The 15,910-nt window shown below is 40.2% G+C and overlaps 1 protein-coding gene across 2 annotated transcripts in view; it reads right to left on the reverse strand.

Moving 5' to 3' along the window:
* PLPP4 (phospholipid phosphatase 4) overlaps positions 1–15,910 on the reverse strand; it is a 63,670-nt gene that overhangs the window by 23,436 nt on the left and 24,324 nt on the right. Inside the window, exons 3-5 of one of the 2 annotated variants that reach the window (XM_063339384.1) lie at positions 13,898–13,988; positions 10,866–10,929; positions 9,159–9,283 (exon numbers count right to left, since the gene is read on the reverse strand). In XM_063339384.1, the coding sequence (XP_063195454.1) occupies positions 9,159–9,283; positions 10,866–10,929; positions 13,898–13,988 (280 nt within the window). The remainder of the gene's footprint in view (positions 1–9,158; positions 9,284–10,865; positions 10,930–13,897; positions 13,989–15,910) is intronic. The other variant, XM_063339385.1, reaches the window with a different exon arrangement.

Raw genomic sequence — 15,910 nt, forward strand, 5'->3', positions numbered from 1 at the left:
ACGCTCTGTAAGGGATGAGGCTGGTGATGCACATGGTCATTTTCCCTCCTGCCACCTACGCTCAATGACAACCACCAAATGCAAATTACATTACCTTTCCAGTATAGTCCCTTTCGTTCTGCTCTTTAGGAGCCTTACAATCCCCAGAAGCTAATACAAGAACTCCGCGTCTGGGAAATACGTCAGTGCCGGAGGGAAAGGTATTCACATTGCTAATATTTGCAGGACGCAGGGGCTGACCTTGCCAAGAAAGGAAGAAAAAGTAATGCGGTGAAAAAAGTCAGCTGGGATTCTTCTCTCCTTATTCAAAGACAGCGCTGGGGCATCTCTGTAGAAGAATTTTTCCTATATATTCTTAAGCTTGTTACAACAGATTGAGCAATTACTGCTGTCATTCATAACGGAATCTGTCTACTTAAAGTAGGAAATCACTACTCAGGACCGGTCTGAAGATGTAATCTCATTTACTATGCCAGCAGGAAAGGGTAGCCAATTACTTTTTTCCTATTTCTGTTTGTACTTCCTTTCTTAGAGACACTCTTCTTTCTCCAAATATAAGCACAGAGGACCTCATATCCTATGCAGGATATAGTGTGCATATCCTACTTTTAACATATACTATGAATAACATGCTCCACTGGCAATTTTTTCTTAAAGCCATATTAAAGTGCACAGCAGGTATTAAGATCCTCGTTTCTTGGTCACTGCTCCCATTAACCCTGTTTGCTGATTACTTCTTTGATGTAGTAATGATGTCTATTAGTAGATTAAAATTCTCCAGGCAATTCAGTTCTGCCATTGATTTTGATCAGAGCAAGACTATGCCCTGTGTCGGAAATGGATGTTTATCTTAATTTGCGATCCATTTACACCTGCAAAGGCTCATCCTGAATAATGAAACTGTGAAAAAATCAATTCTTTATGATGTTACAACCAGTTACCACCTTGCAAATCTGGCCAGTGCTAATGTTAGTTACATTAATAGTGACATATTGCTACCTAGGTCTTATTTGCATAAAAAGTGCAAGTTATTAAAAATACACAGTGAAAGGAACCGCTTCTTTTAAAAACAAGAATTCCTTATAAAACAGGGTCAACCAATACATAAAAGTTGAGTATTTGCATACTATTTGCAATCTTGTCTTTGAAAACTGCGAGGTCAGCGTATGCTATAGCTTGAAAGGTGGAGAAAATAATTTTCTTCACTTCTAAAAGGCCGTTATTCTCTCAAACATATCGAGACACCTTCATTCGTAAAGGAGGTAATTAAAAAACACGTGACGTAACAGTCGCTGTTGTTGTCCCCACAACCAAATACTCTGATCACGTACTTCATTTCAGATTTCTAATGAAATTCTCCGATTTCTTCCGCTGTATTCAACAGCAATCACTACAACTCTGTTTCAGCCATGTTAACACTCACTCTGGAGGCTGTACAAATCGAGTTGTTACCACAAAATAACTTCTTCAAACCTTGATTTTTCCTTGCAAAAAGGAGCCTCTGGAATCAATAAAGATTTCTATTAAAAAAAGAAAATAATAAATCAATGGCACAATTTAACCAAAAGTCAACTTTTCAAACAAATTTAAGTAACTAAATTGCAGCTACAAAAATAAAATCACATAATTATTTTATTTATGTTGCTGTTAGTATAGCACTTTTATGAAGAAAAAGTTATTTTTTTTTAATTGCAATTGTAAGTTTAATTATCTCTGCAGCTACTGGCTTATTCAATTGACTTTCATTTTTATCAAGTTTTTTTTTTTTTTTTTTTTTTTTTTAAGTCAGTTGCTGTGAAATCCACTAGCAGCAATTGGGATCTTTCTATCTGAGATCAACAGCTGACATGAACCTCCTGAAGTTCAACATAGGGAAGTGCAAAGTGCCCCCTTTACCGGGGGGAGTAAAGCCAGACTCCTCTTTTACCCAGTAGGAGGAGAAGAGGCAATGGGCACAAACTGAAGTACAGGAAATTGCATTTAAAGATAACAAACAACATTTTATCATAGACTCATAGAACGCGTTGGGTTGGAAGGGACCTTTAAATGTCATCTAGTCCAACCTCAACCCCACCGTTCACTGTGAGGGTGGTCAAGCACTGGAACGGGTGAGAAAGCGAGAAAGGTTGTGGAACCTCCACATTTAAAGACTTGCGAAACTCAACCGGTCCTGAGGAACCCACTCTCCCTGACCCCACTTTGAGCAGCGGGCTGGGACTTGATTTCCAGAGGTACCTTCAAGCCTAACACTTCTGTGAATCAAACTACAAGCTGATACAAACCAGACTAGCGTGAGATTATTCATTTATTCATAGCAGATACATCCAATTTCAAGCTGCGTATGTGGGTATCTATGACAATCACGGGCTCGATCTGCCACTGACTACCGACACTAAGTGGTACAGGCTCCAAGGAGGTTAAATGCAACTCTCACCAAGCCATTCTTCTTTCCATCAGCACAAAGGTATCAGAAACAGTTTCATGCAACTCCCTCAAATCTACATCGGCATTCCCTTAGCTGAAAGAACATAGCTTAAATAGTTCTGACCAATTCAGAAATAACACATTTAAAAATAGTCACTAAATAAAGCTGAGGCCAAAACTCTGGGAACTGCGATCTGCTTGTAAGTGTTTTCAGTAGAGTAAGAGCCTAAAGGGAGTTATATCATGATGAATTAATCACTTCCTCTAAGAAAGCAAACAAGGTCAAGAATTTGGCATTATTCACACAGGATTTTTGGTGTTTCTAAATAAAATGTGTTGCTATTATTTACCCACATTTGCTTGTACAAGGACTTCATTAATACAGTCATGTCAGCATATAAAATATCTGGCTGTCTAGGAATTTTTACCTTTTTGGTTTTTTTGTAACCTAAACAACCTATATTACTAAACATTTAAAGCAAGTCTGTATTGCAGAGATGCTACTTTTTTATAAGAAAGCTTTAGGAGATAATCTATTCAGAAATAATTTACCTAGAAACTAAATCAGAATACGAAACTATGGGGTTTGCTGCTGTTGCCAAGTTGTATTTACATCAGAATGGTCTATTGCTTGTTCAGCTGAGATATGAAATAGGTCCCTGGGGACACTCTTTGTACGGGATATAGTTCTGGACATTTCCTTAGCAGTTTGATATTAAGAAAATATATATTTTCTTACGACTACCCAATAAACAGTCAACAAACGTGAAAGAGAAGGCAGGTTAAGACCCGCCACCCTGAGATCACTATGGCACGCTGCCCTCAGCCCTCTCTGCAATCACAGTTCACAATGTTCATGACCAGACCCAGGAACACAAGACTGATCTGTGGCTGGATGCAGTACAGCGATATTTGACTGCCAGCTCGGTGGTCTCTAGTTCCTTTACTTTATTTATCTACTTACTGGTTACTTACTCTGGTAAGTAACATATGAATATAAGCAAACATTCGAGGTCAGATCTAATCAGGACCCAGTTTTGGCAACAGGTCAAGACTCACTCATTAAGCTATATTAACGTAAACACATAATACTTTCACAGCACTGTTTTGCTTGCTGTTGGAGGCCTATCCTCACTTATACAGACGAATTCTGGGTCAGACTCAGTTAAAATGCCACAGGTCAGACCTTTCTCCCTCTCTCCATACCCAAAACTTGGTATCATCAACTTGGGAAGATGATCTGGATTCATATTTTAAGCCAAAATCTTCAAAGCTAAAAGCTTAGGGAACTTAATTTCAGACAGAAATTGCACCAAGACTTGTATTTCTATAAATTTATGCTTCTGAAACATGCTTTCCCAGATAGCTGTTTTTCCTGTCTTTTGTAGTATCCCTCAGTTTCCGCCTCTTCATTCCCTAAATCGCCTACTAGTCTTCCATCAACATACACACAGGGTATTCTCAATTCCTTCTCCACCTGCAGAAATTTACCTGCGGTCCTGGTAAATGGTGTTTTAAATCAATTATCAGTTAGCATAAAATTAGTCTAACAATATCCATTAAAGTAGATAGGTGTTCATTCTTGGTCAAAGACTCCTCCTGTTCACTGCAAAACTGTAGCTTTTTCCACAAAGATCCTTCAAAGAATCTTACATAAAACTATTTCTTTGGCAGTAGTAATTAAATTCCTTGTAACTGGCAGTCCCTTTTGTAAAATAAATCAGAAAAAGTAAAACTCTATCGGATACTAAGGCCGGCCTTTCAAAGATTTCAGACCGAGGAAACAGAAATCTGCTTCAGTTCATTTGCTCCACTTCTAAAATGTCCAGAAATCCTGAAATTAATTTCCTTGCTTTGCATTATAGCGTGGCCTTACTGCAGTTTCAGAAGACTAGAGCACATATTATGATAGCATCTGTTTTATAGGGCATCTATTTGTCTTCAAACACTTGTTCTTCATAGCACGTTCCACAAGTGATACTATCCGACAGGAACCCCACATCTAAGCTTACTCTTCCACAGGCAACTTACAGCATAAACAATTACAACACGCACTGATGATCGCTATCACTTGCCAGGAAACATCTAAACAGGCTTTAAAAGAGAATGTCAGTGATACTCTGACGGTCCTAAAGCACCATCTTGGTCCTTACATTAGCTGGTGGCCACCTCTCTTTGCACCAGTCCCCACCAGTAGTGTAAGAATCAAGGGAGACAGTAACTTCCCACCTACTGCTGCTCATTCCAGCACAACACGCGTCCCTCCCTCCTCCCCATCATCGTATCGAGTTCTACCACATAATTCTTTCAGAAATGATCAGATGCTTTCTAATGTTTTCAACACCCGGATAGTTCCACAAATTCCCAAAGAATTATCTCCCGAACTCCTTATTAGTGTACTTGATGAGAAAAACACGCAAGTGTGCTACCAATGATATACCTAAGTACAGAAAATGAAGTGAACATGACAGCAAAAAAACCCAAACAAATTATGCAGGAAATTATTGGAACACACACTAAATTGTAGTATTAAAACGTAGCTTAATAGAGGAGAATCATACTGACATGATGAATTCAGAGCAATCTGAAATGAGGCACCAAGCTCAGAAAAGAAATGTCCAATTAGGTGGCTCAAGATTAGATCAGAGAGAGGTATTTATCCTAGAGTGAACTCACAAACCGTATAATAGCCAGCCTAATTTTAAGCTGCAGGAAAACCCTGCTATGAAAGATACTTAAAATTAATGTAAGAAAAGAACTTTTTTAATTTGTCAGGCATCATCTGTATATAGCAATGAACCGATGTACTGTAAGTGACACAAGAAGGCTTCTCCATCTTCAGCGTCTGTGAATCTATGTGTGGATCTGAAAGACAAAGTCTGTTTTCCAACTGAATTCTCTAAGATTTTGGCATACGTGGCTTCCAGGACAAATATCCCAAAAACAGATAGAGGATAGCAGATATTCCCAAACTTCATATGCAAACTCTGAACACGGTTTGCATATTAAGGGTTCAAGAGCTTAACAGAGCTCTAGTGTTCAAAACAGGGGGGGGGGGGGGGGGAAACCAACTCAAAACACAATACTTGATAGAACTAGTTTATATTTGTGACCTTACCAGGACCATAAAGCGAAAAGAGAATTTGCTCCTTTAGTTGCACAGTTCTTTCAATGAGCTACGGACATAGAGAAGCATTTTATTTTCACAGGCAGTAGCTTTAAATCACCTAAAATAGTCAATGGATTACAGAGGCATGTAAATACTAAACATGGGAAAAGGAGCTACATATAAACCTGGGACTCAGGAACACCTCCGAGCTACTGGACCCAGGCAGGAATCTACTACTGGGTCCCTACTCCCAAATGTTGGTTCCCTCAAAAAAGATAGACTAGTAGTTCAACTGGAAGAGATAAAATACACTCCAAACAGCCCAGAAGGTCTCCTTTGATCTAGTAGAACGTGCACTACTGGGTGAATCTCAATGGAGTCATTGAATGCTAGGTTGTGCTCGTGTAGATTCTAAACTCAAGCTGCTGTTATAAAAAGTTATCCAGAGAAGGAGTTACCTAACTCCTCCTTTCTTTCCTGTCTTTCCAGAAAAGGGCAACAAAAGACAGAGCTGGAAGACAGCAGCCTTGAATGAGTATGCCAACTCAAAGTTCATTTCCAGCAGCCTCTGCAGGTAGAGTTCTGCTCCTCGTTCACAGAAGGTAGTAACACCACCACTGTCTTCATGTGGGTCAACCTCCTCCTCTGATTTGGTACAAAATGCCTCTGTTTTTTCAGGCAGGTACAGTTTGCCTCTATTTGCAAGTCACTCTTTGCCTTTACAAAACAGTTTGTGCTCCGTAATTTTTTCTTATTTGTATCACATGCACTCCTTGGCACAGGGAGATGAAAGACATGGTAACTTCAGCCAAGAAAATCATCTGTGCTCTAATAAGGATTACACGGTCTCCTTCAGGGCACAAGTTGACTCTCAAAGTGGAAGACAGGTAGTTCACAACATTTTTATTGAGTACGCAAGGTCAGGTCAGGCCATCTGGAGGTGTCAGTACTGTCACTCTTGTTATACATCCCTGCTCGACATTCTTAGAGCACAACATTCACAGCACCACAGACCTTCTTGTTAAAGGCCTCATTTTGCATGGACGAGGTTTTAGATCCTGGTATAACGAAGCTTTTGATTGACAGCCTGTCCAAGGAATGCTCTAAGAAATACTGTTTTGAAGCTGAAAATGGCTCTTGACTGAAGCTTCTAACCTCTCTCTATGAGCTCCCTGGCAGCTTTTACTTCTGATTTATTTTCTTCATGTGCTCAAGTGAAGTAGAAAATGCCAAACTGTAGCGGGCTACTTGTAACTATCATTCCAAGAGAGGTACCATAGTTTATGTCAACTCTTATCCTCCCCACTCACGTTTCTGCAGCCATGAGAACAGAAAAAAAAAAAAAAACACAAACAGTAACAGAAACAAAAAACTTTTTTCTGGTGCTGCCTCACAAATTCCACAACAAGCAGAGAAAGCATGACAGAAATCTGAAGAACAGAACTCCTTCGTTTTACCTAGCAGCACTCTTATGCTGAAGGAAGAGAGAAAGGAGCCAAGAAAAAATCCTGGACTGACTATATGGAAGGAAAATTACCTGCAATTACCTACCAGGAAGGACAGTTTTTAAAACTAAGACGAGAGAATAATTTTTCACAAGGAGTGGGAGGTAGAGGAGGTACAGTTCATACATTACACAAAATACTGAAAATGTAAAACTACAGCAAAATTTCTGAACGTGAATTATTATGTCTTCAACATCCTCATTGCTTCCTAGGTCCAGGAAGGCAGTACCATGTTGTGTTTCCCATCATATTTTTTGCTTTTCACTCTTCAGTCTAATGGGGGATGTAGTAACAGCAAGAAACTAAATTTATTATCTCAACTATAAACTATTCTGGTTTATAGATCTAGCTGAAGAAGTCCCTGCTGACTGCAGGGGGGTTGGACTAGGTGAGCTTTAAAGGTCCCTTCCAACCCAACACATTCTATGATTCTATGCTTCTATTCTATTATTGATAAAATAATACTGACAATCCTGGTTACCTAAATAATTTTGCTACGCTGAAGGAGCAGAGGTTAGCATTTTAAGATTACCAAATTAAAATGGTTTCCTTCTCCATTATGGGACTAAAATACGTATGGATTTTAAGGCTTCAAAACACATGGTCTTGTCAGAGACTTGGATATTACAACATCAGGCTTCAAACAGCTCAGTGCTTCAAGCAGCTGCAGAATTGCCTCACTCCAGCATACACTTACCAACAGATAAAAATAACTGCATATATATCTTTTCATTCTTACCACATTGCAATAAAAGGCTTTGTAGTGGGAAATATAGTCAACTCAGCCGCATCCGTCAGTAAAGCAGAAAGCTGTTCTCGTAACTTTGATCTAAATACACCGGGCCATCGTTCTGCTCCACCTGAGTTCTGTGTGAGCTGCAGTAATGGAACTCGGTGCTTATAAAACCGATACCAGTCAAAAGTAAAGCCCCAGTATGCGTTCTACGGCTGCCCCACTGGCACGGGGACAAAGCACTTTGCTGCGTGACAAGCAGCCTCGGTAAGAGAACTAGGATGCGTGCCAGGGCTAAGTAGAGCACGCTACACGTAGAGCGTTTCTACTCTGTGTAAAAACAAAACCACATCGGGTGTCTTCTACAACTCCCACTTTGCAGCCCTGGAGGAAACCGCTGCATTTTAATAAAGGACAGTGACCAACTATAACACTTGCTGGGGGCTAACCTGTAAATTCTAGTGCATCAGCGCATACACGTACTTATTTTAACCCTGTGTTATGCACTGACGAAATACTTAACCAAGAGGATTGCAATTAAGTGTGACAACCACATCTGAAGATAGACCGCAAATAGCAAGAAATGTCATTTGTTCTAAACGGCATACGATAATATTGTGCTATTGTCTCTTTAATGTAATCAAAGTTTATAAACAAAATTTGAGGCAGCTAAGTTGGTTTATTGTTTAGAACTATAAATTTTACAACATACCCGCAAACATCTCCTACTCCCTATCTGCTTCTGGGACTCAAACATGAAAAAGGGAGCAAAAGCAGCTCAGGATTTCATTCGTCTCATTACCCAACTTGTTTGCAATATATAATTCTGCACAATAAGACACTCTGAAATTATTACTTTAAAAGAAGATCCGAAAAACAAATTCCAGAGATATATGACTTACTGGTACTCAACTGGCAGTTCTCAGAAACAGAAAAGCACAAGGCAACAAAAAATACACAAACACAAAACCAAACGAAAAAAGCTCACAGTAATCAAGTTATTTTACAGATGAAAGGAAGTTTTATTAGAAACCTGACATAAAACATGCTAGAAAGGAGGTCCTCAAGACAGTAAAAGGAACTGCTGTAAACATTTGCGTTAATACAACTAATTAAATCAGACATACAAGTTTTCATAAAGCCACCTAAATGTCTGTCAGGATACAGCATTAGCTAGGAGCCTAGCCAGGTGGTTCCCAAGATAAGGAAGGGTCGCAGGCTCACAACTTTATTTCCAGAAGGAAACTTCTGTCAGTGGTGACCTAAGACAGCAGCACAAGACCCTCCAGCAAAAATCACGTTGATGATCTAACAAAAAAAAGAGCAATTCCAAAACATAGATAAGACAGCTTTTTACAGAAGAGGCACTGCATTTAAATGAACTTACAGGAAGAGTGGATACTCGGAAAGCTTTTTCTGCCTTCAGACACCAGATCTGGATCACCTGTGCAGTGCATTTCAGAGTTCATTACTCCATCTGGAAAGCAGCGGTAAAAGAAATCGGGACGCGGTCTACAAAAAACACCATGGATATTAAAAATACAAAAGCTGTAGTAACAAATAAACCTCAAAGTGATTATTACATTTACTGCTTATTATATACAGAGTTCATTCCCTCCTGCCTTAACACAGCAACTGAAATGCTTCATTTTTCTTGAATAACCAATTCAAGGTCACTTTTTTTTGCAGGCAGGCTCTCTCAGGGAAGTTTCGAGCGCAGCATGGAAGTTGTCTCTGAAAAGGAACATGTAGGGCTACTCTTGCCTACAGCAACCCACCTTGCACAGCACTTCCAGGGACAGAGCAAAGTAGCGGAGCAACCCCAGACAGTTGCACAAGTTTTGCTGAGAACCTTGCTGAGAACAGGACTACAGCTGAGGCTACAGGACTGGCACCAAAACAACCACCAAATTCTAACGCCAGCCTTGATGCTGACTCGCTAACTGCACTGAGCAAACCTCCAAATTTCTTTCCACCCTGCTCTGAGCTGAATAATAGCGCGTAGGCTTGACTGGTGTCATACTGATCCTGAGCTAATAAACCACGTAAAGAAGCAAGGCGAACGACCACAGGTTCAGAGACAAGCTGACAGAGCAACTAGTTGGCTTGGCATGCAGGCGAGATGAGCTCACGTCTGCCCGAAGAAGATGGTGCAGACATTCTTAATTATATTTCAAAGGCACTCTTAAAATAAAAGTGCCAAGTACCATTATTGTCAGGGCATCAGTAGTTTAGCAGAGAGGGTTTCATCAGAAACCAAGCACAAATACAGCTTCCTCAAAACAGGTTACGTCGAACAAAAACCAGATCATTGGTCTCTATTAAATAGTGTATGAATTCAAGTCAAATATTTTTTTTCAGCTAAAATTATTCAAAATTCTCAGAATTATTCAAAATAATTCAAAATTATTCTAGCGGCAGGTGTCCCTGCCCAAAGCAGGGTGTTGGAACTCGATGATCTTTAAGTTCCCTTCCAACCTGAACCATTCTATGAAAATGTTTGATGAAGAGCCAAAAAAATACTTTAAAAAATTATTTTCCGGAGAGTTTTGTTTGTTTGTATTTTTCTGAGCCCTTCATTCAAATTTATGCTCCCCTAATAAACAGCCTACCTACGACTCCACCTATTGCTTAGCTCCAAGGTTTGTTCTGCCATGGCGTTACCTGGAAATACCACATTCAGAAATACGCTTCACACAAAACGCAGGCACTGGGTTATACCGAGACTCAACTGATTCCTATTTAATCAGACTAGTGGCACTGGCACCTAAACTCCCACATGCTGCGACTCTTCTGTGCTGCCAATTTAATGAACTGATTTCAGCTCACACCTTCCCTTTCAAACTCCGCGTTTGTCTGGATCCACCAACCGGTCAAACAAATAACAAAACACGGATTCTTACCACAGCTGGATGTCACATAATGAAGTTGTACAGCACCTGCACCGGGGAAAGGACAGCTTCCCAAGGGCCCGTTCCAATTCAACGTGCTTTGCAGCAGCAGCTATCTTTTTATTAAGTTGTATTGCATTTGGCAATCTGTCTTCATTTCTCTTACCAGTTAAAGCTATCATTTATAACATGACAAGACTTACCTTCCCACTATTAATTTAATAGTATTTGTGCAGACGCCATTCAGAGCTAGAGCCAAGGAAACAGCTACAAAACAGAATGAACAAACAGAACAATAATAACCTAAATACCAAGCTATAAATTGCAGCATTACAGCATTTGTTTTAGAGACTGAAACCTTTACTGGACTGAAAAATGAATGATCTTTGCAGCCTACTGTTTTTCTTCTTACCCAGACTAAGGACAGACCCCAGAGCATCATAATAATCACATTACTTGCTTTCTTCTGCTTCTACTCTTGAGAAATCTTATTTCCTTAGGCAAAGCCAGTTTTCCTATGATGCCATTTGCACAGGCGTAAATCATCAGATGGGTCAAGTCCTGTGTTTATCAGTTTTGCAATTTACTAGATGAAAATCTTACACTCTTTGGGTCAAGGAGAATTCTTGTATAGACCTATACCTAAGATAGGTATATACAGGCACATATGTGTGTGTGTCTTTGTATATGTACGTCTATGTATGACACAATTAAACAGTCCACTCTCAGACTAAAGAACTGCCTTTTGGCTGAAACTAGAATCAGATGATTTTTTCATTTTTTCTTTCAAAAGGATGTGGATGTTTTGACTAAAAATCTTGACACTTTCCCCTTACACTTGCTCCGCGGATTAACCAATTTTCCTAATAATATTGCAGTAATAAACAGGGACTGTCATGCTCGGTATGACTGAATCATCTTTTTTATTTGTAGTTGCATGCCGAGCCCCTAGACTTTCCGAAGAACCTCATCTAAAGCCTGTGGAGATCTCTGCCTTGATTTGCGTGGCACGCAGATCCAGTGCATACTCTCCTTTTAGATTAAAACTCATTTAATGTTGCAGTCCACACCGTAGCTCCCTGTTACAACACAAGAGCCACTGAATTTTATTTTCCATCAGAAAAAAAAAAAAAAAACTATCAGGCAAATCTCTGACTTCCAGCAGAACAGGTACAGTAATACAACTTTTGATTATGACAGCTACACGAGCTATTTGCTCATTGGACTGCTGCCCCACATGCTGCACTTCAGCAGCACTCATCATGTCTCCATAAAATCTTTGCCTGAGGATATTATAGATCATAAAAATGTGTGTGTTATAGGATCTATTTTTCTTTAAGTTAAAAAAAAAATAAATGGAGGTCCTCCATCAAAGCAAAAACAAGGGTTTTCTCAGACTATAGCAATAGCTGCCAACAAAAATAAAGGAACAAGTCAATCCTAGAGACACTGATATTGTTCAAAAAAGTCTTCCACTTTCAATAGCCATCTTCACTGTGACCACTCAATCCCAAATCTTCTCAATTGTTTTCTCTCAGTTATTTATGGCGATTGCACGGTGAACTGAAATTTTCCACAGTGTCAAATGCCTGTGACCAGCAATGTCACAGCACTACATTCTCCTTTTTAACGAATGGGAAATGCAGAGATATCTGCTTTCCGAGCCATGTGGTAAACTTCACTCTGTTCGTTGAGCTTTGTCGTGATTGCTCATTGCATGCCTGACTGAACCAGGCTTTCACAGTTGCATATTCCTTACAACGGCAATCCAAATACCAAATAATAACAGTGTGAACGTAAGCTAATAAACAAATTGCATTTGCTTTCATTTTGTTCCCTCATACTGCCGACCAAAAGTCATATAATCTAGTCAGTAGAGAGATGGAGGCACTTCCAGGGTAGGGATTAAGGGCACCTACATTAGGAAGCTAACTACTCCTCACCCTAGATGCACTGAATCACCTTCGTTATATTAATTGTTATATGAGGGGCATAACATTTTCCCATCCTTTGATCTATTCTACGTGCGATTCCTAAAGAAATTCACCTTTTAGGGCACTTGCTATCATTCATTATGAACATACGAGAAAGCGTCACTCGGAACTGTGACTGTATGCATTTTATGAATCAAGAGGTATTTCTACTGAATGGGTGTGTCAGTAAAATATCACTACAAGACATTTCAGAACTTACTACAAATGACTGGCGGCAGCCAAAACAAAACTAGGATCTTTTCACACTTGTGTTCGAGCAACTGGAGAACAAGCTATAGGAACCCAGCCTTGCTAAAAAAAAATTTCAAAGGCAGATGCGTTTATCCAATCTAGCTGAGGTGAGGCTCAGTATTGGTTTGACCTTATAATCTAAGAGCCAATAAATTAAGGTGTAAATTAGCCAGTAAAACAGAATTTCAGAATTAGGCATATTTCAACCATACTGCCAACAAAAACATTTGCAGTTCTTAGTGCTTCGAAGCATCCTCTGCCAGTCAAAGTGCTTCAGTCAGTTCTGGTCTCTGGCAATATCTATGTAAAAAGGATCTGGGCATATATCACTGAAAGATTTCAAAAGATAGGCGCAGCCAGAATTAGCTGGAACAGTTTAAGACTTACCATCCCCATTGTCTATCTGCTCCCCTGCTCCAAGTTGCTGCCTACAACTGTAATTAGACCTCACCCATGGCACGGCCACAGCTGTCCACAGCCCGGAATTAAGTGCACATCTAACTCCACCGGCAGTTTAAAATGCAACATCAGATTGTTATCAGAAAAGCTGAGCCCCGAGCACAGATTTTGCAATGGGGAAGAGTGAACTCCAGGCGAAGGTCAGAGAAAACAATGAGAGGAGTAATTTCCTACACTAAGCAGCCGAGTCTCACAGGACTTTCCAGTCAAACCCTTAATTGAGAATAGCTGCAAGTATAAATAAGAAGTAAAAAATAGACTGGCTGTGACAGAAAAATATACATCTGAACAGTCTCTCAGATGGCCTTGTCTTTGTTGATCGAATTCTGGCCCTTGCTAGCTAGATTGTGGAATTAAGGCACAGAATTTGTACATTTAGAAACATACATAAAAACAAAGGCTTTTATGAGATGGCTCGCAACTCTAACCGCCCTGAAAACCACTGCAATAGGCTGAATGGAGACGGGTTTTCTTCAAGGCTTAGACTGCAATTGGAATCCATCTCTGAGAGCTATCACACATTTTCCATCCTGAAGTATGACATACGTTACCTAAGAAAGCCTCTTTAATTTCGGTCTTGTCTGTTCGCCGGATTATTTTCACCACAAAAATGACTGCTAGTGGCGTGAGGAACGAAATTGCCTGTAAGAGATAACAAATACCATGCGTGAGAGCATCAATTCCTTTTCAGCCCAACTGATTAATAATTAGTTCCAGTTAGCTCCATTTAAACTGGAAGGCTGAATGATCTTTATCAAACTCCTGACCTTAAGCAAAGTGGGATGATTTGTCTTTGCAACTACAAGGCAACGAATACATTGAAATGGTAATACAACTGTGGGTTATAATTGATTTGTAATTGCCTGGAGTTGCATTTAAAATGTCAACTTCATAAATGAAAAGGCAACAGTCTATAAATTCCACAGAATTCATGCACTGATCCAGACAGATCCCATAGATTTTTTCCACCCTGAGCATGGTTCGGAAGGCAGCCCATCCAGGCTGCGCTCTCAGTAAGACCCCATTCATCGTAACAGCCTCCAGCACTGACTGCCTGACAGTTTAAAACGCTCTTTATTTTACTTTTTGTTTTCTTTTTAACTGTCATTCTTGAAGTCATTGAGAAGAACATGTCTTTATGATTCCTTCATTTACAAGCGTTTGGCTGTGGAGCCCACTGCTTGATTTTGTTCAAAACCAGAAAAAACAACATCTACAATTTTGTCACTGGTTACGCAGGACCATATTCTTTTATGGTCAGCGCTTGTAGGACAGGATTCCTCCCACAAGCAACCTGAAACGTCATCTGCACCTGAACACACACTCTTGATTTACACAAACAGCATCTCCATTATCATAGAGCTATTTGGACTACGGCTGATGATTCACCGTAAATGTGTCAGTTATCCCACTAGCATCCTACTTACTGCACAGGGCTACGGAGATGATGAGGGGACTGCAACACCTCTCTTACGAAGAAAGCCTGAGGGATTTGGGTCTTTTCCGTCTGGAAAAAAGACGGCTGAGGGGGGATCTTACCAACACTTATAAATACTGAAAGGGTGGGTGTCAGGAGGATGGGGCCAGGCTCTTTTCAGCGGTGCCCAGGGACAGGACAAGAGGTAAGGGGCACAAACTTGAGCATAGGAAGTTCCATCTAAACATGAGGAGGAACTTCTTTCCTGTGAGGGTGGCAGAGCCCTGGCACAGGCTGCCCAGAGAGGTGGGGGAGTCTCCGTCTCTGGAGACATTCCAAACCCGCCTGGACGCGTTCCTGTGCCACCTGCTCTGGGTGACCCTGCTCTGGCAGGGGGTGGGACTGGATGATCTCCAGAGGTGCCTTCCAACCCCTGCCATTCTGTGAATCTGTGACTGCAGTCCGTCCTCCCAGACTTGTCTTTCTCCACAGAGACATATCAGTTTCTCCCAAGCCCAATACCAGGGAGTTTATCATTAGTAACTTGCCATGGAAAATATGATTTTATCCCAACTGGTCCTTCCATCACCCTTTCTGTCTCAGACCTTCAATTGTAGAGGTAAAAGTCAACTTGTAGGCAAGGGAGTCCACTTATGCTTCTTGCTGGTTCCGGTCTACGGTAACCAATTCCTTCCTGGAATCTACAAAGCTCTCCACAACCACGTGCCTTCAAAAACAAATCAGCGTTTTTCAAAAGTATTTATTCTCTTGAAGAAAAGTGAAAATGACTGGTTTTCGGTTTTTTGTTTTGTTTGTTTGTTTTTTTTTTTTTTTTTTTTTTAAACAGGGTGAAAATTAAGCTGTATATGGCACAAGGGGTGCCAGCGCTTATTAAAGATCATGATACCTTTACTGAGACTGAACAGTGCCTTATTTCTTAATCAGCTCCACTGAAACAAAAAAAAAAAAAAACACCAACAAAAAAACCCCAGAGACGGGACAGACATGTCGTGACAAAAAAAGTGTGACTGTCTTCTTTTTATAATACAGATTAATGCCAGTCCCCGTTTTATGCTTTTAGAATACCCGAGTAGGAAACAACATGAAAATGCACTGTATGTGTTATTTCAGTAGCGCATGTTGGACC

This window comes from Chroicocephalus ridibundus, chromosome 6 (assembly GCF_963924245.1).
Source record: "Chroicocephalus ridibundus chromosome 6, bChrRid1.1, whole genome shotgun sequence".
Classification (NCBI taxonomy): Eukaryota; Metazoa; Chordata; class Aves; order Charadriiformes; family Laridae; genus Chroicocephalus; species Chroicocephalus ridibundus.